Source organism: Triturus cristatus, chromosome 8, assembly GCF_964204655.1.
Source record: "Triturus cristatus chromosome 8, aTriCri1.1, whole genome shotgun sequence".
Classification (NCBI taxonomy): Eukaryota; Metazoa; Chordata; class Amphibia; order Caudata; family Salamandridae; genus Triturus; species Triturus cristatus.
The window spans coordinates 910,913,634-910,941,342 of NC_140591.1; the positions used below are offsets into that span (position 1 = coordinate 910,913,634).

Sequence of the window (27,709 nt, forward strand, 5' to 3'; positions counted from 1 at the left end):
TCTACTACTCACTCTCTAATCTCTACCTCTCTCTCTACTACTCTCTACATCTCACTCTCTACTACTATCTCTCTACTACTCTCTACTACTCAATCTCTACTACTCTCTACTCTCTTCTTCTCACTCTCTACTACTCTCTCTCTACTATCTACTACTCACTCTCTACTACTATGTACTACTCACTCTCTACTACTAGGTGAGAGGGGAAGTTGCTTTTCCTCCCAGGGCTTTGCTCTCGTATGCGTGATATTTGTTCAGCGTGACTTGCTCTGTGATCCTCATTGTTTTTACATTTGCGAAAATATCAATTTATTTTAAAATTCCACTGCTGCTTTATTCATAACAGTGTTTTAGCTTAGAATTACGATCCGCTTACCCGCACTTTCGCTCCATCTTACATCAGATTGAAGGCATACTTCCTGCTCAGCCGCCATTTTGGGTCAGGCGCGCTTGAGCAGTTGGGGGAATTGGCTATAAAACATGCGCGCTGCGCGGACGCTATTGCCTAGGTGTGAGGGGAAGTTGCTTTTCCTCCCGGGGCTTTGCTCTCGTATGCGTGATATTTGTTCAGTGTGACTTGCTCTGTGATCCTCATTGTTTTTATATTTGCGCTCCTTTTTTAAATATCAATTTATTTTAAAATTCCACTGCTCCTTTATTCATAACACTGTTTTAGCTTAGAATTACGATCCGCTTACCTGCACTTTCGCTCCCTCTTACATCAGATTGAAGGCATACTTCCTGCTCAGCCGCCATCTTGGGTCAGGCGTGCTTGAGCAGTTGGGGGAACTGGCTATAAAACATGCGTGCTGCACGGACGCGCAATGGACGCACGCAGCGGGCGTGGATGCGCAGCCGGCGCGCCGCTGGCATGCCGAAGGCGCACCTAAGGCAAGCCCGTTTGCGCCCGTCCGCGTCCCGGATGCGGCCAGTGCTCGCGGTGCTGCCCAGGTGCACGTTGATCGCAGGGTGTGGAATAGGGAGGAATTAGGAACTATCGGTGAGTCTTTGACTAGATGTCATCATGTTTGGTCGGTGTTGGATAATACTGATAAGATTTGCCCAAGCTGTAATTTCGGTTTTGTTACTACACAGGACTCTTCTCCCCTTCACCATTGCATCTTCTCTGCCCCTTTGACCGGACATATTATCAATGCAGCTCTGATCAATGCGCACTCCATGGTAAAGCACGCATCTGACATATTTGAGCTCCTGGTTGACAGCCAGCTTGATCTTTTATTTATTACCAAAACCTGGCTAAATGAGTTCTCCGCTCCAATTATTTCTTTGGCCATCCCTACGGGGTTTAAAATCGCCAGGATGGACCGAAAATTAGAAAGAGGGGAAGGGGTTGCGGTTGTTTATAGGGAAAGATGGGTTTTAACACAGATGAACTGTCAGGATGTGGTGGAAAGCGAAGTCCTTGACTTCTCCCTCTCTATTTCTCCTCATTTTCTGTTGGGAGGCACACTTATATATCGGCCCCCTGGGTCGCCTAGCTCATTTCTTAAAATGTTGGATGAAGTTGTTGTACAGAGATCTCTAAAATATTCCAATTATATTTTGTTGGGTGATTTTAATATCCACCTCGATTGTAGAGAAGCTCCTGATAAACTCTCTTTTACTGAGTCATTGGACTTTGCTCAATTGTACCAGTGGATCAAATCCCCCACACACAGTGGAGGGCACATTATCGATGGGATTTGTTCTAATTTCCCTGTAATAGTTTCTGACCCTCTTCCTGTCACTTGGACGGTTCATTTTTTAATTCTTTTTTCCTGGTCTATTCAACCGTCCACTTTTTCTTTGAATGTACCAGCGGGTAGACCTCTACGTATTGAACCGGAGGTATTCCGGAGGATTTTAGCGGATACCCGTTCGGGTACGTCAGGGAATCTATCCGAAGCGGTGGATGGATTTAAGTTATGGCTGACAGGTGCAGTGGAGAAATTTATCGGTTTGCCTGGTCATAAAAGAGCTAGAAAGTCTCCGTCCCAACCTTGGTTCTCTAATGAACTTAAGCTACAAAAATCTGCCTGTAAAAAGCTTGAACGGACTTGGAGACAGGCTTATAGTCCCCTAGCTAAATCAGTTCTCAGAAATGCTCAGAAGGTATATTACTCTATGGTGAAGACGGCCAAGGGGGTTTATTTTGCTGAGCGTATTGCACAATCTAAAAACAACTCCAAAGAAATGTTTTCAATTGTGCAGAGTTTTTTGGATCCTAGAGCTGAACAAAGGCCCTCACCGGGTTCTAATGATTGGTGCGAAAAACTTTCAGTCTTGTTCTGCAATAAAATTAAATTAATTCAGGATAGTTTGGGGCCCTCTAGCCAGTCTTTGGTGACACAATCTCCTTCCATTGGGGCTAAGTCAAGCATGGTTGGCCCGTCTTTGACTACCTTTTCAGTTATTTCCCTCTCAGACACCTTGACGATACTCAAATCGCTGAAATCAGGTTCCCCTATTGATCCTTGCCGTGCTAGGCTTTTAGCAGCGGTTGCAGATATAGTTAAGCCGGAAGTCAACAATATGGTGAATTTGTCTCTTCAGACCGCCACGATTCCATTCGAGTGGAAGCAAGCAAAACTCCTTCCATCACTGAAAAAACCCTCTCTTGATCCTGCATGTCCAGCCAGTTATCATCCTATTTCCCTTCTTCCGGCTGTGGCTAAGGTCTGTGAGAAAGCTGCCCATAAACAACTCTCTGAGTTTGTTGAGATCTCTGGTGCTCTCCACTTTGCCCAGTCAGGTTTTAGAGCTTCTCATAGTACCGAGACAGCTTTGGTCAAGGTGGCTGAGGCGATTAGAGACTGTCTGGATGCCAGCGGCAGAGCTGCACTTGTGCTTTTAGATCTCTCGGCCGCGTTCGACACCGTGCCACACCAACAACTTTTGGCACGGTTGTCCCACATTGGCATCACTGGGCAGGTATGGAAATGGATTGAATCTTTCCTTGCTAATAGATCGCAGCAAGTGTGGTTGCCGCCTTTTTCTTCTACCCCGCGCAGTTTGAATATGGGTGTCCCGCAGGGTTCTACACTTAGCCCTCTTCTTTTTAATGTTTATACGACTCCCTTGGTTTATTTAGCCGAGAAGCTGGGTGCGAGGATTATAGTCTACGCTGATGATACCCAGCTCCTCTTCACATGGAGCAAAACAGACTTCTCCCCTACCATTCCCAAGACTTGCCTTGCAGAGGTCTTTAAATGGTTAGGTAAGGCTCAATTAAAGTGTAATGAGGAGAAATCCGAAGTGTTCCTCTATGGTGCCTTTCCCTCTAACTTTAGGGAAGAGATTTGGCCGGTTGGCTATCCTTTGCCGAGTGCTTCAGGATGCCGAGCAAAAAACCTGGGCATCTGGTTTGGCAAGGACTTGAGATTCTTGACCCAGATTAGCAAACTAGCGGGGGCGTGTTTTGGCACGCTTAAACATCTTAAGAAGTTCTTGCCGTTGCTTTCTAAAAATGCCAAGGAAATGGTAACACAGGCACTTATTTTGTCCAGGCTGGATTACGCCAACGCTTTGTATTTCGGACTTCCGGCATAACAATTAAAAAGGTTACAAATTGTACAGAACGCGACGGCTAGAACTCTATTGGGCTTGCCAGTTAGATCTAGCGCTAGCCAGAACCTTCGAGCATTACATTGGCTCCCGGTTGAGCAGCGAGTACGGTTTAAGGGCTTGGTATTGGCCCACGGTGCTCTCTATCAGACCGGGCCTCACTACCTTAGAAGGCGTTTTTCGTTTTATGAGCCTTCTTGGCAGCTTCGCTCGATGGTTCAATGCCTCGCGGTGGTCCCCAGGTTCCGTTTGATAAGGCTAGGCGGCTGCTCTTTCTCAGTGAAAGCGGCCAGAGCCTGGAATACCTTGCCCTTTGATTTTCAGAACATGGATAGCCTTACGCTATTTAAAAAACAATTTAAAACTTTACTCTTCCAGTAATTGCCTTTGGGGCATGATTTCTTGCCGGTATTTCAAGCTTCCCTTTCTCTCTTGCTGTTGGCTTTCGCGCCGGGACACTTTTTTAGTATCTGTGCGCGTTACAAAATGAGGTTAACATAACATAACATAACTACTCACTCTCTACTACTCACTCTCTACTACACTCTCTACTACCCTCTACTACTCACTCTCTACTGCTCCCTCTACTACCCTCTACTACTCACTCTCTACTACTCACTCTCTACTACTCTCTCTACTACCCTCTACTACTCACTCTCTACTACTCTCTACTACCCTCTACTATTCTCCACTACTCACTCTCTAATACTCTCTACTACTCACTCTCTAAATCTCGCTGCTACTCACTCTCTACTACTCTCTCTCTACTACTCTCTACTACTCACTCTCTAAATCTCGCTGCTACTCACTCTCTACTACTCTCTCTCTAATACTCTCTACTACTCACTCTCTAAATCTCGCTGCTACTCACTCTCTACTACTCTCTCTCTACTACTCTCTACTACTCACTCTCTACCACTCTCTCTACTACTCACTCTCTACTACTCTCTACTAATCACTCTCTAATACTCTCTACTACTTACTTTCTACTACTCACTCTACTATTCTCTACTACTCTCTCTACTACTCTCTACTACTCACTCTCTACTACTCTCTCTCTACTATCTACTACTCACTCTACTACTATGTACTACTCACTCTCTACTACTCATTCTCTACTACTCACTACTCACTACTACTGACTACTCACTACTACTCACTCTCTACTACTCTCTCCCCTATGCTCTACTACTCACTCTCTACTACTCTATACTACTCACTTTCTACTCTACTACTCACTCTCTACTCTCTATCTCTCTGCCTCTCTCTCTACAACTCACTCTCTACAACTCACTCTCTACTACTCTCTACTACTCACTCTCTACTACTCTCTCTACTACTCTCTACTATTCACTCTCTACTACTCTCAACTACTCACTCTCTACTATGTACTACTCACTCTCTACTACTCACTACTACTCACTCTCTCTACTCTCTCTACTACGCTCTACTACTCACTCTCTACTACTCTCTCTACTACACTCTACTACTCACTCTCTACTACTCTATACTACTCATTCTCTACTACTCACTCTCTACTACTCATTACTCACTACTACTCACTACTACTCACTCTCTACTACTCTCTCTACTACGCGCTACTACTCATTCTCTACTACTCTATACTACTCACTCTCTACTCTCTACTACTCACTCTCTACTCTCTACTACTCACTATCTACTACTCACTCTCTACTCTCTACCTCTCTATCTCTCTGCCTCTCTCTCTACTACTCTCTACTACTCACTCTCTACTGCTTTCGCTCTATCTACTACTCACTCTCTGCTACTCACTCTCTACTACTCACTACTACTCACTCTCTACTACTCTCTCTACTACGCTCTACTACTCACTCTCTACTACTCTTTACTACTCCCACTCTACTCTCTACTACTCCCTCTCTACTACTCACTCTCTACTCTCTCCCTCTCTCTTGCTACTACTCTCTACTCTCTACCTCTCTAACCACACACATATGCACATATATATATGCACATATATATATATATGTGTGTGTGTATGCATATATATGCATATGCATTTATATATATATTCACTGAAAAAACCATAGGTTTCAGGGGCGTTATAGTTAGCTGGACTTTTCACTCGTACAAAACCATTGAAATTTCCCCGTTATAGTTAGTTCAGCTAACTATAACTCGCGCACCCGCAATGCACTGCTGATGACGTCACATATCACATCACTCATGACATGGTCAGTGACATCACTCATGACATCACTGATGACATCTCAAATGACATCACTGATGACATCACTGATGACATCATCCAGTGAATGTGTGTTTTTCTGAAAATTACATATGTTTTATATATGTATATCTCAAGGTCGATGGAAGAATAAATGGGTATATAAGTGTCTAAATGGATGATTTGTTTTTGAAAAATTGATTGTATAACTGACTGATTAAGTGTATCTTAGTGAATACATCGCTTAGCGAGTAATGTTTAAATATGTAAATATCTGTATCAGTCTCTCACTTTGTGTATAAGTGGCTGCATGGGTTGGTGAGTAGCTACATTAGTGTCTATATAGGTTATTAGTTGGTTTTTTTGAGTATCAGTATGAGTGTCTGTATGGTTCGGTGGGGGGTATTACGTAGTGCATAGGTGCATGAATGAGTGACTCACTGTATGACAGCATGTGTGCAGGACTGTATGGGTGGATGAGTGTGTGCATGGGTGTGTTAGTGAGTGAATGACTGTCTCAATAGTGTCTTTATGAGTAACTACATATGTTTTAAACTAGTATATGTGGCTATTGGTGTATATAAGTGTCAATAATATGTGTTTCTATAAGTGATTGTTTAAAAAACTAAGTATGTGTAAGTTTCTGTAGAAGTAAGTGTGGTGGTGTGTATAACTGTATATGCAAGTAAATGGATGTTTGATTCTTTTATTAGCATGAGTGACTATTTGTGTGAGTAACTCTATGGATGAGTGGCGTTGTGTAACAGGATGTATAGGTGTATGAGTACATATGATGAGTGAGTACATGTATGAGTGACTGTATAGGACTGTTGGTGAATGAGTGGATGTGTATGTGGATCTTAGAATTACTGAATAGGTTGTTGCAACTGGTATTGGTATGTCCATTGTTTTGAAAACTGTAGTTTCTATTTTTGAATGTGTGTATCAAAGGTTATATTAGGGGGAGAGAAGGTCTGCCACTCTATCACAAGGATGATGTCATCAGTGATGTCATTTGAGATGTCATCAGTGATGTCATGAGTGATGTCACTGACCATGTCATGAGTGATGTGATATGTGACGTCATCAGCAGTGCATTGCGGGCGCGCGAGTTCTAGTTAGCTGAACTAACTATAACGGGGGAATTTCAATGGTTTTGTACGAGTGAAAAGTCCAGCTAACTAGAACGCCCCTGAAACCTATGTTTTTTTCAGTGAATTTCTAAGGTTTTTTAAATACTAATTCCTAACTATAACATGCCTGAAACCTATGTTTTTTCAGTGAATTTCAAAGGTTTTTTAAATGCTAATTTCTAACTATGCTTACAGAGATAGGACATGTGAAGAAAGAAGAAAAAACGCACAGAAAGAAAAAAAGAAATGCAGAAAGAAGCAACAGAAGTCCTCAAAGAGAAAGAAAAGTGCAGGAAGAAGGATAACGTGCAGAAAGAACAAACAGAAGAGCAGAAAGAAGCCTTGTTGCAAAATCATCCTGTACCCTCAACTTTTTCAGACGGATACTGGTGGTAACTGAGTCTGACTAACCAGTCCTAGAGCCAGTGCTATGTTAAAAGACACTCAGAATACAGTGAAAACACCTACATACACTAGGGAACACTATGTGTTGGGGTCCCCCTGTGATTAGCATGACCTCCTCTGTAAGCCCCTAGTATATAATAGGGCAGGGGATTAAAACTACCTCTTAAAACGCGCCACAGGGCGTGTTTGCACACGTCATCTCAGGCCCCGTCCCCTCCCCACTGTGTAAACACGCCCTGTGGCTGTTTTAAGTTGGGAGATTAAGTCCCCTTGAATCCTGAGGGTCCCTAGGGTCCAACTAGACCACTAGGTACCTCCAGTAAGCGCCACAGAGCTGCGTTGCAGAGAGATGTAAAAAGGGGCACGGCCTAGACCACCTCTCTACAATGCAGCAGCGCTTACTGGAAGCACCTGGTAGGCTAGTTGGCCCCCAGGGTCCCTCAGGATTGAAGGAGAATTATTTCCCCAACTTAAAACGCGCCATAGGGCGTGTTTGCACACGTCACCTCAGGCCCCGTCCCCTCCCTTACCCACTGTGTAAACACGCCCTGTGGCCGTTTTTTAAGTTGGGAGATTAAGTCCCCTTAAATCCTGAGGGTCCCTAGGGGCAAAATAGCCCACTAGGTACGTCCAGTAAGCACGATTACAGAGAGGTGTAAAAAGGGGCACGGCCTGCACCACCTCTCTGCAACGCAGAGCAGTGGCGCTTACTGGAAGCACCTGGTGGGCTAGTTGGCTCCCAGGGTCCCTCAGGATTGAAAGGGAATTATTTCCCCAACTTAAAACGCGCCACAGGGCGTGTTTGCACACGTCACTTCAGGCCCCGTCCCCTCCCTTCACCACTGTGTAAACGCGCCCTGTGGCCGTTCTAAATTGAGAGATTAAGTCCCCTTGAATCCTAAGGGTCCCTAGGGTCAAACAAGCCCACTAAGTACCTCCAGTAAGCACCACAGAGCTGCGTTGCATAGAGGTGTAAAAAGGGGCGTGGCCTCAGAACACCTGTCTGCAACGCAGCTCCCTGTCGCGTACTGGAGAAACCCGTTGGGCTAGTTGGCCCTCAGGGACTCTCAGTATTGAAGGGGAATTAATTCCCCTACTTACAACTGGCCAGGGGGTGCGTTTGCAGAGTGCTGCAAGGAGGAGACGTTGCCTCCGGCGCGATGCCGGTCTTTTATTTATTTTATTTTTTTAAGAAGGAGAGCTGTGTGGCCCCCCTTCTTTTTCTAATTTATTGGCTCTGGGGACCCCATCCCCCAGGGCCTGCACCCAAATATTTTTTGTTTAAAAAAAAAAATTTGGCCCTCCCAAGGCCTTAATCGGCCCCGGGGACCCCAACCCCCGGGTCATGGCCTTTTTAAAAAAATAAATCTTTAGGAGGGGGGCTGCGTTGCGCCCCTCCTTAGGCCACTTATGGCCCCGGGTACCCCATCCCCGGGGTCGGCCTTTGTTTTTTATTATTTTAAAAAAATATATATGTATAGAAACACCTAGGACATGCTGGACAAACCGTATGTACCTATCACCATGACGATTTGCGTGATATTCATTAAAAGGCGACTATGCATACAATGAATCCACGTGGAATGTATTTACACCGCTAGTGAAGCTCTGACGTGTCTGACGCCCTACCGTGCTTAATCCCGGCGCCCCCGCCGGTGGGTACTCTCCAAGTAGACACCCTTGTCGTTTATTTATACAAACATGAGTAGCTATTGACGGGCACATTTAATACACACGCACACCAAGCCATTCAAAGGGGATTCGACAAACAATTCGACCAAACTATGCAAGAAACCCCCGTCACAGTTAATAAAACACACATCCACCGCCGGATGTGTAATACTTTTTATTTTACTCTCTGGAAAGGAGACGAACCTCACTTGAGAGTCACAGCGTGCTCCTGGCTGAGCCCAATGCTGTGTTACACCCACCAGTGCCCGTCGAGTGCCACACACCTCTGTGTTGTATTCCACCAGCTAGTGCGTATGCTATGACACTATCTAGCCCATGTGCACTGTAACACCACCCCATGAATATGTCATGCCACACTTGCCTTCGCAAGGGTTATATTGCCCCATCTAATGTGCCTTCCTCGATGCCAATGTTATAACGCACAGCGCTATGCCATACATATTACAGTCTGGGATCCATATCTTTGTCACAGTGCATATGCAACATTACACTCCCCAGCACATATTTTATATTACAACTTTAGAGACTAGTTAGGTTACACAACACTGCCCTGTGCATATTACACTCCAAGGCGCATATCGCATAGCACGCGCTAGTGCCTGTGCTATCTCACGCTCTCCAATGAATCTGTCATTGCGCACAATGTATTGCATATTATATTTCACGCCCCGGTTCATCTTATATCACACTTTTTGGTGCATAGTTTATACCATATACTATATCTAGTTTTCATTTTCAATCGTGCTCTCAGGACTATGTTCTATACAACACTGCGTCCACCTACCCTTTTCACGGGCATTACATTTTGCGATGGGGTGGAGGGTCAGGGGGTGTTTCTGCCAAGTGAGCCTGGAGTCACAGTCACAAACGTCCTCTTCTTCCTGAATAAAAGTGAGATTATGTTGCATACATGTTCATATTTTAAGTAGTTCGCACACACACACATTAAAAAAAAATAAAGTTCCACCTTCTCTGAACAGTTAGCTTGCTGCCCCATCCACCTCCTCCCTATCCTCTGTTGTCTGAATCCATGGACTAGCCTCCTCCCTCCTGCCATGCATGGTCTGATGTGCTGCCACTGCCCTCCATTTAGCATGATGTACCAGTCCACTCCTCCTGCCCTTCATTATCCAATTCTATGGCCCATCATAGACCTCCTGCTTAGCCTCTGTGCTTAGCTTGCTGCCCCTATTCTCCTTCCCCCTGCCCTCCGATGTCTTTGTGCATGCCCCTGCTCTATCCTTTTTGCCCACCATGTTCCATGGACCTGCCACTCCTATCTACTCTGTGTGTTCTGTTGAACTGCCACTCCCCTCCCACCTGCCTAGCATTGTCAGATGACTGTAACCTATCCCTGCCACCTCCACCCTACCTGTCCACATGCCATGCCCCTATCCCCTTCCTCCTGTCCTCCATGGTCCATTTTACTGCCACATCCTTCTGCCCTCCCTGGTCTGTTGTGCTGCAACTGCTCCTCCTGCCTGCCCAGCGCAGTCTGTTGTGAGGCCCCTTCCCCTGAACTCTCTTGTCAGTGCCCATGTCCTGACCCTCCCTTCTATCCTCCATGGTCCTTTGTGCATGCCCCTGCACCCTCCTTCTTACCCATCATAGCCATTGTGCTGCCACTAACCCTCCCACTTGCCATGCATGGTCTTCTGTGCTGCCATGGCCCCTCTCACCTTCCCTGTGTGGTCAGCTAGCTGCCCCTGACCCCCTCCCACCTTCCCTCCATGGTCTGTGTGTATGCCATCATAGTCTCACTGTTGCTCTCCATGGTGTCTTGTTTCTAGTGCCCATCCTGCTTGACCTCCATGGCCGTCTTGCTGCTCCTGCCTTGCCCCCTTACCCCCAGCCCTCTGTTTCCATGTGCAGACCCCTATTCCCTCCCTCCTAGCTTGTCTGTTCCATTGTAATGCCCCTGATCCGTCCCTCCTGCCCTTTATGGTCTGTTATGCTGCAGCTTTCTCTCCTGTCTATCCATTATGGTCAGCTAACTACCATTGCCTCTTTCCCCTCTGTTCTCTGTTGTCCATGTGCATGGTCCTGTCCCCTCCCTATTGCTTTCTATGGATTGTTGTGCTGCACTCCCGTCCCGCATGCCCTGTGTGGTGTATTGTGCTGCTGCAAACCCTGATGCCTGCCCTGTAGGGTCAGTTGGTGCACCTCTCCATGTCCCTCCTGTCCTCTGTTATCCAAGTCCATGTCCCTACCCCAATTCCTCCTGCCTACCATGATCCAATGTACCATACTTGCGAACATTTTGAACTTGGTAAGAGGGAGATTTTGAAAAAAACTGGGGTATTGATTTTCCCCTTTGAGTTACATTGAAAAAGAGTAGATTGTAGACAGGAGACAGATCAAATAAAGCCCATTTGAGCTTAAAAACATTGGACGTTTCCTGGCTCAAACGGGTCTGTTGGCATGTATGGTTGTACTACCCTGCCTCTTCCTTCTGCCCACAATGGTCTATTATATTGCCACAGCCTCTCTTGCCAGTCCTGTATTGTTGGTTTGTTGCCCCTGCCCCCCTTTCCACTGCCCTCCATAGTCGGTTGTGCTGCCACTGCCCTTCCTGCCTGCCGAGTGTGCTCCAATTGTTGCCTCTGCACTCTCCTACCTGCCTTCAATTTTCAGAGTCCGTGCCCCTGGCCTCTGCCTCTCAACAGTATCCCAATGAACAACTAGATTGCAAACATTCTATATTTATTACAAAAGTGTGGAACGCCTGACGTCATCTTGATATAATCAAAACTGTAATACCTAGAGCATTTCCTTTAGAAATTACATATATGAGAGGGTCTTATTTGCTTCAAAATTATGGTTAGTGCTCTAAAAAACTAAAATGAGGACATATTTTCTGAGTTTTCAAACAGCGACAAAGAACTTTCAAATTATTTGTAATCTTTATGTGTTTTTTATCCAGTTGACCACTTGATTAAATGTTGCACCTAGGGGAGAGGATGTGGTGTTACTTCCAGAGCTGCAGACTTTGCAACTGGGGAACCAGGTTGGAGTTTCTGCTTCAGCTCAACATTATGTGATTCTGGTCAAATCACTTAATCTCCCCATGTCTACAACCAAAATTAATTTGATCTTGTGTGATGTAACCAATGCTCATGTAAAGCACTCCAATACCTGACAAGTCTGCACTATATAAAACTGCAAATACACAAAAAATAATGCATACTTCTGTCATTGGGCTACATGTGGGCTACATCTGGGTGATATTTGTGCTGCATTTGGGCTCTTTTGTCTCTGGTGGCCATCTTGTGGATTTATTTGTTATGAAGTTTCCTAATTTCCTCATTTACTGCAGTCTCCTCAGTAGGAAATGCTTTCAGTTTTTTTACTTTGATTCCATCAAGAAGGTATTCAGATATGTCACACATTTGCCATAAATTCTGAATATTAGCACTCTAGTTGCTCATTAGATCACTGTAGTAAAGCTACTGCTCACCACGGAAGTCTGCTGCTGGTATTAAAAGTGCATGTTTCAGTCTGCATATCAGAATTTTTCAATGAAATAGAAGAGGATTTGAGAAGTCACTCAAAATGTGCCCTAATTTTTCTTTCTTCAGCACTAATCATAATTTCTATGGCAAAATGAACCCCCTCATTGTGTTCCTTTTTAAATTAAATGTTTTAAGTGTTACCAGTTTATTCCAATCAAGATGGCTTCAGGTGTGCCATACTTTTGTCATAAGTAAGACAGTAAGCGCTCTAGTTGTTCTTAAGAACACTCTGGGACATTCTGTCATTGGGCTATACTTGGGCTACATCTGGTTGATATGTGGGCTACATTTGGGCTCTTTTGTCTCTGATGGCCATCTTGGGAGATTTATTTGTTATGAAGTTTCCTAATTTCCTCATTTACTGCATTCTCCTCAGTAGGAAATACTTTCAGTTTTTTACTTTGGTTCCATCAAGAAGGCATTCAGATGTGTCACACATTTGCCATAAATTCTGAATGTTAGCACTCTAGTTGCTCATTAGATCACTGTGGTAAAGCTACTGCTCACAAGGGAAGTCTGCTGCTGGTATTCAAAGTGCATGTTTCAGTCTGCATGTCAGAATTGTTTTATGAAATAGAAGAGGATTTGAGAAGTCAAAATGTGCCCTAATTTTTCTTTCTTCAGCACTAATCATAATTTCTATGGCAAAATGAACCCTCTCATTGTGCTCCTTTTTAAATTAAATGTTTTAAGTGTTACCAGTTTATTCCAATCAAGATGGCTTCAGGTGTGCCATACTTTTGTCATAAGTAAGACAGTAAGCGCTCTAGTTGTTCTTAAGAACACTCTGGGACATTCTGTCATTGGGCTATACCTGGGCTACATCTGGGTGATATTTGGGCTACATTTGGGCTCTTTTGTCTCTGGTGGCCATCTTGGGAGATTTATTTGTTATGAAGTTTCCTAATTTCCTCATTTACTGCAGTCTCCTCAGTAGGAAATACTTTCAGTTTTTTACTTTGGTACCATCAAGAAGGCATTCAGATGTGTCACACATTTGCCATAAATTCTGAATGTTAGAACTCTAGTTGCTCATTAGATCACTGTAGTAAAGCTACTGCTCACCAGGGAAGTCTGCTGCTGGTATTCAAAGTGCATGTTTCAGTCTGCATGTCAGAATTGTTTTATGAAATAGAAGAGGATTTGAGAAGTCAAAATGTGCCCTAATTTTTCTTTCTTCAGCACTAATCATAATTTCTATGGCAAAATGAACCCTCTCATTGTGCTCCTTTTTAAATTAAATGTTTTAAGTGTTACCAGTTTATTCCAATCAAGATGGCTTCAGGTGTGCCATACTTTTGTCATAAGTAAGACAGTAAGCGCTCTAGTTGTTCTTAAGAACACTCTGGGACATTCTGTCATTGGGCTATACCTGGGCTACATCTGGGTGATATTTGGGCTACATTTGGGCTCTTTTGTCTCTGGTGGCCATCTTGGGAGATTTATTTGTTATGAAGTTTCCTAATTTCCTCATTTACTGCAGTCTCCTCAGTAGGAAATACTTTCAGTTTTTTACTTTGGTACCATCAAGAAGGCATTCAGATGTGTCACACATTTGCCATAAATTCTGAATGTTAGCACTCTAGTTGCTCATTAGATCACTGTAGTAAAGCTACTGCTCACCAGGGAAGTCTGCTGCTGGTATTCAAAGTGCATGTTTTAATCTTTATGACAGAATTTTTTAATGAAATAGAAGAGGATTTGAGAAGTCACTCAAAATGTGCCCTAATTTTGCTTTCTGCAGCACTAATCATACTTTCTATGGCAAAATGAACCTCCTCATTTTGTTCCTTTTGAAATTAAAGTTTTAAGAGTTACCACTTTACTCCAATCAAGATGGCTTCAGGTGTGCAATACGTTTGTCATAAGTAGGACTGTTAGCGCTCTAGTTGTTCTTTAGAACACTCTGGGAAGCTGCAGTAGAACACAAAGGAATCAACTGACAGTCTCTGCCCTTGTTGGATGTACATGTTTTACTGAGAATGTCAGACTTCATTCTCACATGACTGAGAAAGATAATGTGAATTTACAGAAAATATGCTCTCAGTTTAGCTTATAGATCACCTTCCAAACCTCTGTGGGAAAAGCATGAGAAAATAGTTTTCTCTCAGACATGATTCATGATATCACAGCAGAAGGCTTTTTCACATGGTAAAATCACCTTAGAACACACCACAATTCCTAAAATGAGTATGGTACCATCAACACATGATTTATAATGTAACTAAAGTCTTAAAACCTATTAACTGCAATGCTTTTTAATGAGGTGCTATCATCTATATTGGTCCCAAGATGGCTGCCAACACTTCTTGGATGAAGTACTGACAGCCAATCAGATCTCACGATGAGATGTGTGGTTAGGCTCCGCCCAGATATATCTATCTTTTTAACTCTAATTTTCTCAGGAACTACTGAACGGATTTACACCATTTAAGCAAAAGGCACGAGTCTGAACTGAGGACTACCTCTCTGCCAAATTTGGTGTAATTCCGTTCAGCAGTTCAGGCTGTAGCTGCGTCAACAGGTCCTATGAGAAAAAGCATTGGGAAAACGCGTTTTGGGACCCCCCTTTTTTCTCGGTCCCCGCTTAACGAATCACCATGAAATTTTCAGGATAGGAGCAGACAGGAGCTGGCCAAAAGTTTGGAAAATTTCGCAAAGATTCGTCAATTGGCGCCAACGTTATTCCAAATAGAATGTTGCGGATTTCCTATGGAAAAAGGTCCTAACTATAACTACCTACTGGCGACTGCCAGTAGGTAATATATGTATGTGTATATATTTACATACATACATAAAAATATATATACATCTGCATATCTATATAAATACAAATATAAATGCATACATATACATATACATATATGCATACGTATGCATGTAATGTACATGAAAGTTTGAAAAACACTAATAAAAGCAAAGCTAAAAAGCCACCTAATTGCAAACCGAATTGCTTTAACTTAAGCGAGGGCGAGACCTATCGCATTTTCAATGCTTGTTTAATCAGACGAAGGTGAAAAAGGTAGCTGAACTAGAAAGGGCTCTCGATCAGCGAATTCCACAAATTTTAAGATTGCAATATGTCCTTGGATGGATCATTTTAGAAAAAGTAAACTGAGCATTTGATCATGTTTTTTTTTAAACAATTCTATTGACACATACAGTGTACAATACATATCAGCAGACTAGTATCCATTATGGAAAATGTCATCGTATTAGGAGGAGGTAGAAACAGTATTTCAGGATATATGTTTTTGAATGTATAAAAGTCATGTACTCGCTGGAGATTTAAATTATAGCTAATTTCTCTATATGGGCATGGTACGATCTGTACTAGTATTTGTTATGGCAAGTTCACAAATCTGTGGTTCAAAAGGCAGCACGTATTGCAACAAGCATCTCATATGATGTAAACAAAAGTAGCTTATGGGATTTCAAGGCAAGGAACGCATCTACTAGGACCTGAAAGGACTGCAACTGCACTGGGTGCGGGTTGGAGTCTTTGGAGAGAATTAAATCACTACAGTCCCTTGTCTTACCATCTGTTATCGGATGTATCAGTTTCCTCTCTTTTCTCTCCCTCAAAATCATTTTTCTGTTTTAAAGAATGTCATCATCACATATGTTTACGAAATGCGCTTTTGATCTAATTACTTTAATACTCGGATTGCAAATAAATCTGAACAAATTAGCATATATAATTATTATCACTAGTATTTGTATTATGAAATTATATTGCATCATGTATTGCCCACATAATGGACGTGTGACAAATAAATTAAACATTTTTACTTACAAAAAACTGGTTTTGAAAATATTTCCTGGAAAAAATGTAAGGCATTCATTTATGAATAAGAAAGTACTCAGAAATATAAAATTATCTAAGCATTGTAATTCTCAAATGGTTTTTACCTCGTTTATGCAAAAGAATGCTGGCATGTCTACGCCCGTTCCCATTTTCAACATAACATGAGTAGTTTCCCAAGTCTCCGTCTTCTACTGCGTCAACAATTAATGAAAGTGACACTTCCTGTTCTCCCAGATGTTCCTTCAAAACCCTTATAAAGAAAAAACACACACTTATCACTCACTATAGGGTCACTATTAGTACTGACAGCACAAAGGATGTATGTGGATGAAGAGTGCCTAATTCAGTTTTCACTTGGACTATAATCACACGCATGGGTCCTAAATATATTTCAAATGTACTACTTTGAAACGTAGTAACACTTTTAAAACAATATAAACTGAGAATGCTTGTGTTGAATGGAGAGCACAACATCTGAGGATATTCAAATTAGGGATAACAGTGTGTTGGAGGGTCAATGCTTTAGTTGTAATCTGGTGAAAACTATTTGATTTCAGGGATGTCTGAGTGTGGCCTGAGTAAACAGATAATGCAATGAGAATTTGTCAAAGAGATTTAAACTATTTCTGAAAAGTGGGTTAAGGAATTCTACATCCCACTACGGTGTCTTTCTTTTAGGGTGAGTGGAGCCCCCTTATAGTCTAGTGTTAAGAAACAAGTCCACTGGTTCTTTCAACACACACTCACTTACTCATTCACTCAGGGAGAAAGATTATCTGGACTCCCAGCACCAGTGTTCTCTTTTTCAGTGGACCAGGTGTATCCTCACCAGGACTAGACTAAGTGGCTCAGTTAAGACCACACATAAATCTGCCAAGGCCTATGAGAACGGCATCATGCCTCCCAGGTATATGTCCCAAACAGATTTCGTTATAACAAGGGATAAAAGGCAGGGTTCTCCCTACAGAACAAATGGAAATGGTCTGCCTTCACTATCAAGAATGTCTGCATTGTAGCATAATTAAAGAGTGTTCTCCATGCCATTTCTGTCGCCATCAGAACGGCAATCTCTTTGTCACAAGAATGCCTGTTAACAAATCTGGAAAACAGTTTTAAGCAATGTAGGAAAATCATTCTTTCCTGCATACCGGAAAATAATTGTACAGAAAGTGTTCAATTCCTTTCTCCTTTGAGAATATTTTTCTGCTGTTGTCCATATAACTGGAGAGAGGGGAGGTTTGTTGCTTGTTCAGGCAGGCACAGCAGCCAAAAGAGAATATATACTATCATAACATATTGCATAAAAATGAAATTTTATTTCTGCTATCTCAGTGTAGGGATCCACTTAAAATATGATTCAACAACTCATTTGAATACTTATTAAAAGCAGACTTTAACAGTGAAGTTGGATTTTTGATGAATATTAAGAAAAAGTAAGTATTAGAATGCCTCAAACTATTAAGAACCTTTCAACTGTCAACCAAATATTGAAGGGCCCTGAATGAGGTGTGAGGTATGGTGTCCAATAGAAAAGACCTGCATGTGGGAGGTGTTTTTTTTTCCTCTCGCAGGATGACAATTTGGGCTGTGCCAAGGAACTTAATTTACTTCAAAGGGGCCTCCCTTGTCACAGGTAGATGTCAGATGGCCCCCTGACAGGCTCCTTCTTTTCTGCCAAAAGTCAGGCAGGCACCAATCCCAGTGGGACGGAAGCTGCACCAAGGACTGGTTTGGAGTGACCACAGAGGAGGGACTGGTCTTTACCCTGTTCACACCTCTGAGTGGACACACAGGCTTTGCATAGGAAGAGAAGGGTTTTCCCATCTTGCATTTATGTAGAGAGAGTCACTGAAGCATTGTCTACAGTAGGGCAGAAAGGTATTGCTAAAAAAGTGGGTAGCGTGACCCCTGGAAAGTTTTACCCAATGGTTAGAGAGAAGCCAGGAGTCACTCTCACCCAAAAGCTAATAGAAGAAGCCTGGGCCTGCTGTCTGAGACCGAGTTGAGCCCCGAAGTATTTGACCTCCATCCTCTTGTATCCAGGGCAAAGAGGTGAATTCCATTGGTTATAAGGCTGGCCGCCTGTTCAAGCTACAGGGATACAACAGAGGTACAAGAGGCCATTCCTGTTCAGCCCAGCAGTTCTAACTGGACCTGCCCTGGACTCTGCTGTTGGCCTCTGCTGTAGTGAGCCCTGACCCTTCAGTGTTGTACCTGATGTCCTGGAATCCTTAACTGTTTCTGGCTGGAAGACCTGCTCAGCAAATCTGACCCAGGTGTGTTGACGATGGGCTAAAGATTCTGGTTTCTCCCACTCAGAGCTTATCTGAAGTGCAAATTTGATTCAGGAAGATCTAGCTGATAAGGTATCCAGCCTTTGGAGCCTACAGCCTGCTGCCTTGCCCTGCTGAAGCATTCTAAGCTCTAACAACTGACTAAATGCGAATGTAAAAGTCCAGAGTGGGTGGAGGTGCCAAAAGTATACAGCATGCAGGGGACCTTATCATGGCATGGAAGTTAAATTTCTCCCGCCCTGAGCTTTCCCGCCAAATATCAAAGGCTTTACCAAGATCATGTCCAATGGCTAGCCAATCTTGTGGAGCTCTCCTCAGCTACAGGTTGCTTTCTTGCCATGCTGACGACTTTGGACTTCCCTTTTTTAGACTGAGTACTAAGGTAAAACCTCTGACCAGGTAGAACTTGGCTTCTGTATGTGCTGTGTGTTCCATTACAGTTAGCCTAAAATCACGCCTCGGTCCCAATCTAACAAGACCAGTTGACCATTGTTGGTGTTTAACACTTTTTGGGGCTATTTTTGTTAACTTTAAAAAATCATATCTCTGGTTCCCCTACTTGATGTTTTCTATCATTTTGGTGTTATTTTATTTATTGAAATGTACTTGATTTTACTAATTCAGTTTGAGGTTTTCATTGTGTTGTGTTTTGACCTTATTACTGTTTTGGTACTGCAAAAATACTTCACACACTGCCTTTAGTAAAGCCTTTCCACTCTGTGCCATAGCTAGCAGGGGGCTACGCTCAGGTTAATTTAGTGGCTTTAAGGCTTCAACCTGACAAGGATTGTGATTATTACTTGAGGCGGTTAGCCACTTACCTCAAATAATAATCCATTTCCTTACATTGGTATTCAGCGGCAGGATCCAGGACAAGTGTTTTAGAGTACCTCTCAGTTATTTAGGTTGACATTTTAAATCCCTTTTTAAACTGACAGCACAAATTGACTTTTTGGATTTTTAATTGGCTTTTGGTTTTAATTTGGTCATGTATTTATTTTCTGTGTAATTTAATTCCTGTACTTTATTTTTGCACCTGTTATTTTTGCAGGCATGGCAGCAGACCTGAGTAACATGGAGAGCCTCAGCATTGCACAGCTGAGGAAGATGTTTAAGGAATAAGGGCTAAGGCGGAGTTTCAAATCCAAGAAGGAGAACTACCACATTGCCTTCAGAGCTCGGGAGAAAGTATGCATGCTACAAACTACTTCACTAAGGCATGAGGATGAGGCAGAGATAAAAGAGGGGGAAATGAGGATGAGTCATGAGGCTCCAGTGCCAGATGAGTATGTTTCCCCAGGAGCAGCATAACCTACCTTGCCCAGGGCAGGTACCTCAGTGTCCTCCCACGGATTCTCAACATCAGAGCTGTAGGACAGACAAGCAGAGAGGGCCTTCAAGCTGCAACTGGCCACTATAGGACTAGAGGAAAATAAGTCAACCCTGACCTTGACAGAGAAAAAGGTCATGCTGGCCCATAAGAGGAGCTAGTGAGAGTTAAACATGAGGTCCGAAAAGGCCTCTGAGTCTAGTGATGATGGTGGCAGTGACGCTGAAGCTCAAATCAGCGATAAAGGATTCCAACTCTCCAAAGACATAATACCTTGCTATATGGTGGGGGTTACATGGATAAATGATTTGCAGCATATGATGTCTCTTTACCCATACACAAAGTCCCATGGGAGAACTGGGGGGGCAATCCATGGATGGACATGCCCATTGCTTAGAGAGATAAACTATTGGGCCTAGAGGTAGCTGACCAGATACGGTATGCCCCCATTAAGGAAGCTCTTATTAGTAAGTTTGGTTTGAATCCAAGAGAAGTATTGCATGAGGCTCAGGGATAGCCAGAAGAATCACACAAGGCATGTGTGGATTTTGTGGATTTTTCTAAAAAGGCACTGGATGGTTGGGTGAAGGGCAGCAAATTAAAATATTAGGATAGGCTGTACAGATGGTTTTGAAGGAGCACATAATAAGTAATTTGTTTAACAGAGTTGCACCAGTACCTGATAGACACCAAGTTCACTGTGCCCAGAGTGCTTGAAAATGAAGTGGGCCTCTAAATCAGCACTAGAGTGTCAAAGAAGGTACTGGGGGGACACAACAGAAGTGGACTGGGTCCCCAGCAGCAAAAGGAAAGGGAGGTAAATATAACCAAAGGGAGTTATCTAAAGCTCCAAAAAAAGTTTCTAGGGCAAGGAGTCCCATTCCTCTTCAGACAACAGGAGAGGAGGTTTTAGTAGGAAAAGACTCTTGGGACCTCACTGGCCCCAATGCATTGACTGCCCCCAGTTAGAGCAAAAGAATGGAGATGCCATTGTCCCAAAGAAAAAGCCCCCTCACCGGTGGGCCCACAACAGGAATTGCCATTGTAGTGCTGGGGGAGGAGGTTACCCTGCTGGAGTGGGGTTTTCTTTTAAAATTGTATACCCTCTCCATTTTGCATGTTTAGATTAATAAGATTAATTAATTAATTGTAATTATACTAATGGTTTGCTGTGTGAATTTATCAACATTACTAATATAAGAAATATACGTGGGAATTGCAGTGGCCTGGCCTAACTAATGACGTAAACTAAATTTGTATGCATATTAATAATATATATTCAGACATTGCATGATTATATGTTGCTTTCGTGATGTATCTGTGATTTGTGCTTTATTAATGTGATTATAACCCGCATTAAGTGTTGCTTCTGCTAGATAAATACATACACATATGGGTATTAGTAAGGGGATAACAGATTATTAGTCATTTCTATGTATTAATTATATTTTTGTGTTTCTTTGCTTAAGTTGACCATTTGTTGGCCACAAAATGGCTGACGTCCCTGTTAGACGAGAACAACTCCATTAGGAGCATCTCTGGGTGAAGTGCGCATGCGTCGCCGTCAGCTGCCGCAGCCTTTACATGACCCTGACTCAACTGTGACAACCAAGGCTATTTCCCGGGCTTACGGCCAAGCTGCTCTGAAAGAAACAATGAAAAGATACTATTGCGTGGATTGGAACTATATCTAAAGACACATTATATGTATGGGAAAGAAGTCGAACTTTCCCCAACGGACCAATTAAATTTGTTCAAAAGTTCAATAGTTACACTTTGGAATGTAAATTTACTATAAAAATGGTAGATTAGAGAGGGGCCTTAGCTTTTGCCATTCAATGGTTCGAGACCCTTCAGAAGATTTGCGATTTACTGACGGAGAGGACGGTGACACTGCAGGACAGCTGTTTCCCAAAGACTCTGACAGTATGAACTGATGACCGGGATTTTGACTTAGAGGGCGACTTTAGCCAGAATAGGTAACTATGATGATCTAATTTGCTTGATTAAAACCCAGAGAATCGAATTCAATTATTTAGATAAAATTTGATATTCATTACAAGAACTGTGTCGGGTCGTTTTTGTTTGAGAAAATGTATTGATATAAATGATGTTTTAGATTTTGTTATCACTTCAACCTGCAGCTAGTAGATCCATGGCCTATACATGGGAGAAGTACTAAAGGTGAAGTTTAGACCTTTATGAATAGGGTTATGTGAGTACTTTTTCCATTACAGCGAGTGGAACAATCACCTCTTTTGAAGCAGGTTAATCGATGGGTGTATGTTGGTGTTATGGGCCCCACCAGTGTATGAAGTATTGTATGTGATCTATGACCTGTGACGGAGAAGGGGATTTAGCATTCCGCGCTGCATCAACCCCAGTTATCATTGGGAATTGTGCAGAGGTCCTACTGTCTGATACGAAATCTGGTAGTCCCCAGAATCTCAATCTTTCAGATTTTTAACCCTCTGATGCTCAGTCTCAGTTCAATGCACCAACAATGAATTAGAAAGCCAGATGAGCTGCAGCTCTAACACCAATCCGCTGAGAAATCCTGTCCAGTCAGTGTTTACTGGTTACTATCAGTCTTGTTAGATGAGTTCACGGATACAGTGGTAATCCAAACAATCTTTCATTATGAATGACCACACAGAATGCAAACATGAAAGCAGTTATTCATTTAATGATCAGTGAAAACAAGATGAAAGTTTTTAACAGTTTAGTGAGTCTCTGACATCCTAACACTCTAAAGCTATTTCTAAACACTATGCTAGAACTTAGCTAAAGCACTGAACAGAAAACCTTGCTTTGGAGTTTCTTGGAATGGATCATGCATCATATATTTGAATAGCTGACTTCAACTATTTTTTGTCAGAGTTCTGTTGAGGAAACAAAATGTGTGCTCTCAGCGAAAGACACCTTCTGCATGACGTCTGAAATCAACTCTCTGACTGAGTTTAGCTGGCTTGGCAATTTGGTGTGACACCTGGCATAATTTTAATCAATGGTAAATTTTCGTGGTTTTCTAGTGTTTGATAACTGAGTTTATCTTAGATTTTCACAAATAAACAGGGTGTGGAGAGACTAAGACTTCTGCAAGACTAAACTAATAAGGGGCAGAAATTTCAGCTCCATCCTCATATTGACATTAAGTCTCCCTCTGTAAACAATAAGCCTACACTGTAGGGAGCCATATTGTCCATTAACATAAACAAAAAACGTGTCAGCCTACACAGTGGGTGGCCATGATGATATCAGAATACTTGTGTGTCTGCTAAGAACTTGACACATTCTATTAGAGATAAAGAAAAACTTTAAAAAGCAGGCAAGGAATGAAAACCGACTAAATGAAAACTGTCACGCTATTCACATGTCCCTGGATGACAAACAGATGGTACCCAAACCCCACATGACTGATATACTAAGAAGTACATGTGTATAAGAAAAAGGGACAACCCAGTAGCCCTGGGACCTAGGTAATCACGTAATAAAAGCAGTGATCCCTCAAGGGGAAATTGCGAACCTCTACTACATTGGGGAGAGTAATGTTGACCATCAAAATAGTGGTTCAATTTCTCAATAAGACAGTTTTACTTTAATTTCTCCAAAATTCGAAAAAATAAATAGCAATTTTATACTTAAGTCAATTTGAAAGTAAGAAGGTGATTCCAAACGGCACAATGACACAGTGCAAGTGAAGTAAGTGAGTGTAGAGTGTTGATGCTAAACAATGTAAATACATGAAATACTGACGGGTTCAGTATGCAAAAGTTGTTGGTACACGCTCTGATACAGAGTGAAATGCTCCAGAATCAAATAAAAACAGTACATTATTATTGTGTTGTATCAATGTTTCGACCCTAAGCATAACATTTAGACAGGCTCATCATCACGATGTAGGTTTGGGAAGCACCCCCCCAATCTTTAGGACGGATGTGGAGATGCTTCAGAGGGGTGTTGATGCATGGGTCAGCTTGGGAGTTGATGGGAATGTAGCCCAATCTATGTTGTGTGGTCCCAGTTAGATCAAGTATGCAACAGTTTGGGATTCCGGGTCGGAGCCATACAGTATGCAGAAGATAACCCTCCACGCTTAGGTTTCTTGACAAGAGAAAATGGGAAAACAGGCAACTTGTGATTTATAGTTGCATCAAAGTACTATGCTGGACCGTACCTGCCTGTAGAACCTCATATGAGGGCAAAGATAAATCAAACCATCTAGGGAGATTGTGTTCACTTAAAACAATTGAGGAATGAATCCTCCAACCAGAACGATCATTTGACTGCAGAGTCAATCGTTTCGAGTGAGTACAGCGAAGCACTTCAGCCACACATCTCACTTCCGTGCTACGTTCAAGTGATAGTTGTGGTTTTGACCTATCAAAGGAGTTTATTTAAACAGGTTGAAGTTTTTACATTACTACGGTCAGGCTAAAGTGTTAGATCTAAAGTCATGTTTGCCTTGCCAAAGCAGTCGATGGAACTGGAATAGTGCTGTAGGAATGATGGATGGAATGGTGCTGCAGTCCACTAGTGGCATTTATCTACCAGGCCCTGGTACATTTTGTACCATATACCAGGGACATATATGCAAATATGCCTAAGGAATGAGCAGTATACTAATTCAATCATCGTAAAAGAGCACATGCACTTTAATACTGGTTAACAGAGGTGCACAGATAGCAAAAACAGACAGGGCAACAATTTGGAGATGTAACTCATAAAAGATTATCTTTCACTACACAGGTTCCCTCTAGCAGAAGGGGAGGGGACTATTTCCCCCGAGGGGAGTTCTTATCGCTAAGTTGGAAAAACCTGGAAAGACAATCAGCATTGGCATAGTCAGGCCCAAGGCCGCTGTGAAGTCTATAACCTGTAGGGAGATGGCAACAATGTTTCCATACCCCATTACAAATCTGTAATACCCACTGAGGCCCAGAAATACTGTACTTGGGTCTATGTCGTGGGAAGCTCCGAGACCAGGATGGTTTAAATGTTGGGTTGGAAAAGCCGAATATGTCCTCTGCCAATTTGATGGCCCAAGTACATGACAGAACTCTGCACTATCAGGCAGTCACTTGCCTTGATAGAGAGGCCTGCCTACTACAGGGCCTCAATCACTTGTTTCAGGTGGGTCAGGTCATCTTTCCAACTGGAGCTGATGATTGCAATGCTGTCTAGGCACAGAATTTCTCCAGCCAATCGAGGACCCAGATGACCAACCTGTGGAAGGTGACTGGGCATTCTTTAGCCCAAATGGCATGACCAAGAACTGTAAATGTCTTTCCTGTGCCCTTTCTGTGTGGAAAATGTGACCTATGCTTGCCTCCCTCAGGTAGAGCAATCTGCCTATAACCTGACATCCAGTCAAAGATGCTGAGGGATTTGTCAGTCCCAAACCTGTCAATGAGCTCATCAGCTTAAAGTATGAGATATCCATCAGTTTTGATGACTAAATTGGGTCTCCTGCAGTCCACAGAGAGCAGAAGTTCCAGGGTGCAACCCGGTGAGGCAGCATTTGGTACCAGCTGTAGGAGAGTAGGATCTGCTTCACATAGGTACCCCCACTTTTTGCTGGTGTTTCACTGTTTTTCGACCTTAGTCTGGCTGTGGCCCTGCTAACCAGGACGCCAGCCTAGCTGCTTCCTCTCTAAAATGGTTTCCATGTACATTAGGTACATTTCTAATTGGATTCTGGAGTGCCATATAAGCCCCTAGTATATGGTATACTATGTACCTAGGGCATAGGTACCTCAGATGCCTACCAGGGCCTGAAGCATGTATTATGCCACCCCTGGGAAGCACTCCAAAATGACACCACAGGTCTGCTACTGCAGCCTGGGTAAGGTGGTGCTTGCACCCCTTACAGTGGTATAGGCTACCTATATCACTACCATTGCACACACATATAAAACCTAAAAGTCACTCCTATGGAAGGCCTTAACAATCCTGAAGGCAGAGTGCTTGTTTTTTATGTGAGAGGGTGTCCCTGCATGAGTAGAGCCCCTCTGCAGCGTTCGGAGTACCTCCTCTGATGCTGTTTGTGGTGCAGCCTGACCATATACTCTTAAGTGCATTATAACCTCGTGGTAAATGCTCACTTTGGGATGGCTGCACGGAAACATGTTGTGTTTGGTTTCAAACGCTTTGGAATACTACCCTCCCCCCGCCAGTTCTGGCGGCGGGAGTAGCATTCCACCCTTCCAGAGGGAGAGACATATTCACACTGGTCTAACCCGGTAGGACTTTCTACAGCCCTGGCATCACAAAATGGATGCCTCTGCCACAGACACGGGTCTGGCCTCCTGCTGCTGACCGAAACTCCGGCAGGGGAGGCCTGGACAATAGGTTTCCTGTCCCAGGGAGGTGTAACCACCTCCCCAGACAGGAAGATGCGTATTGGGGCTGAGCACTCTCTGGTGCTTAGCAGTCCTGCACTGGGGCACACTTGGTGTCCCTGTGCATAGTCCAGTTCAAACTGGCTGCAGGGGCTACCTGCCCCTGCTCTGGCATGAAACTGTACAATGGAAATGGGTGTAACCACCCCTCTTTCCAAACCCTCCCATAGGTGGGTCCCTAGAGTATTTCCAACCCCCAAACTTAGTATAAGTGTGGGAACCCAGTCCTTGCGACTTTAGATTACCCTGGACGAAACTCTGCAATATATATCCTGTACCTTCGACGTTCTACTTTGCTTAGAAGACTGAAGAAATCTCCCTTGGGGTCAAGGAGTGACTCCCCTGCTTGGCAGGCACCAAAGAAGCAACTGATCGCTGAAGCTCCCGCCGGACGTCAAAGTCTTTGCATCACCAGAGGTGGATTTCCAGACTTCCCCAAGGCTATCCTGAGTCTACAGCAAAGCTGAGGCCCGTGACTATCGTGGGTGATGTGGAACCGTGACCCCTGGACACCGTGAACTTTTGCCGCAACACCATCTTCCTGGTCTTCCTTGAAGTTGTGCTTTGGGCTCCGAGTAGCCCCAGACTTGAGCACCTCCTGCACTGAAGATTTCTGGCCTCCACTCCACGAGTGACCCGTGGGCCAGTTTCAAGTGTGACCACTCGAGGCTCCTTCGTGATCGCTAGTCTGTTGGCTAGTAGGTCCCCACGAAGGCAACTCCTCTTCTGATTGGGCTTTCCTGGTTGCTCCAGATGTGCCCTGACTTACCCTCACTGGGTGAGTCCTCCAGACCTTGCTGGTCTGCACCGCCGTCCTTTCTCTGATTCCCAGTGACTTGCCGTTGCCAAGGCTTGTTGGGTCCAATCTGGACACCGCTACCGCAGGTTTCGACAGACTGTGTGGGACAGCTCGATTCCAGCTCCTGGTCATCATCGGCACCTCCTGGGCCTCGTGGCTGAAGAGTCAAGACACCCATCAACTCACCTGAAGCACCCGACATCTGCGGGCATTGGTCTATCGTGCCCTTGGTCACTGGAAAGTGACCCAGACTCTGTCCCCTCTGCTTTCAGGTTCCTTCCATCCTAGATCCAGGCTTGGATCACTTCGGACACTTCTCCTCTTCAAGGCAGCAGCAGTTCTTTGCCAGCTTCCATTGAAATCGATGACGCGACCCAACACCAAAAGACACCTATGCACCCGGCTTCCTTGGGTGAGGTAACACGAGTACTCCGGTGCTCCCGTTGGTGCTAGCCCAAGAACTTCCTAAGTCCAAAAGGGTTTGGTCCTGACTCATTTCAAATTGTCCCTAATCTTTAAATTTCCAACCGCGACATTGCCCATAGAAGTTAATGGGAACCCG

General features: G+C 43.5%; 1 protein-coding gene and 1 long non-coding RNA gene across 4 annotated transcripts in view; one reads left to right on the forward strand and one right to left on the reverse strand.

The window, feature by feature from the left end:
* The window catches only part of LOC146805257 (uncharacterized), a 312,230-nt gene extending 290,221 nt beyond the window's left edge, over nucleotides 1–22,009 (forward strand). For 2 of the 3 annotated variants that reach the window (XR_014967817.1, XR_014967815.1), the window contains exon 4: nucleotides 19,669–22,009. This is a non-coding gene — a long non-coding RNA (uncharacterized LOC146805257). The remainder of the gene's footprint in view (nucleotides 1–19,668) is intronic. The other variant, XR_014967816.1, reaches the window with a different exon arrangement.
* Nucleotides 1–27,709, reverse strand: part of IL1RAPL1 (interleukin 1 receptor accessory protein like 1) — a 2,372,066-nt gene that overhangs the window by 593,735 nt on the left and 1,750,622 nt on the right. The window contains exon 9 of the mRNA XM_085622432.1: nucleotides 16,428–16,573. Coding sequence (XP_085478558.1) covers nucleotides 16,428–16,573 — 146 coding nt within the window. The remainder of the gene's footprint in view (nucleotides 1–16,427; nucleotides 16,574–27,709) is intronic.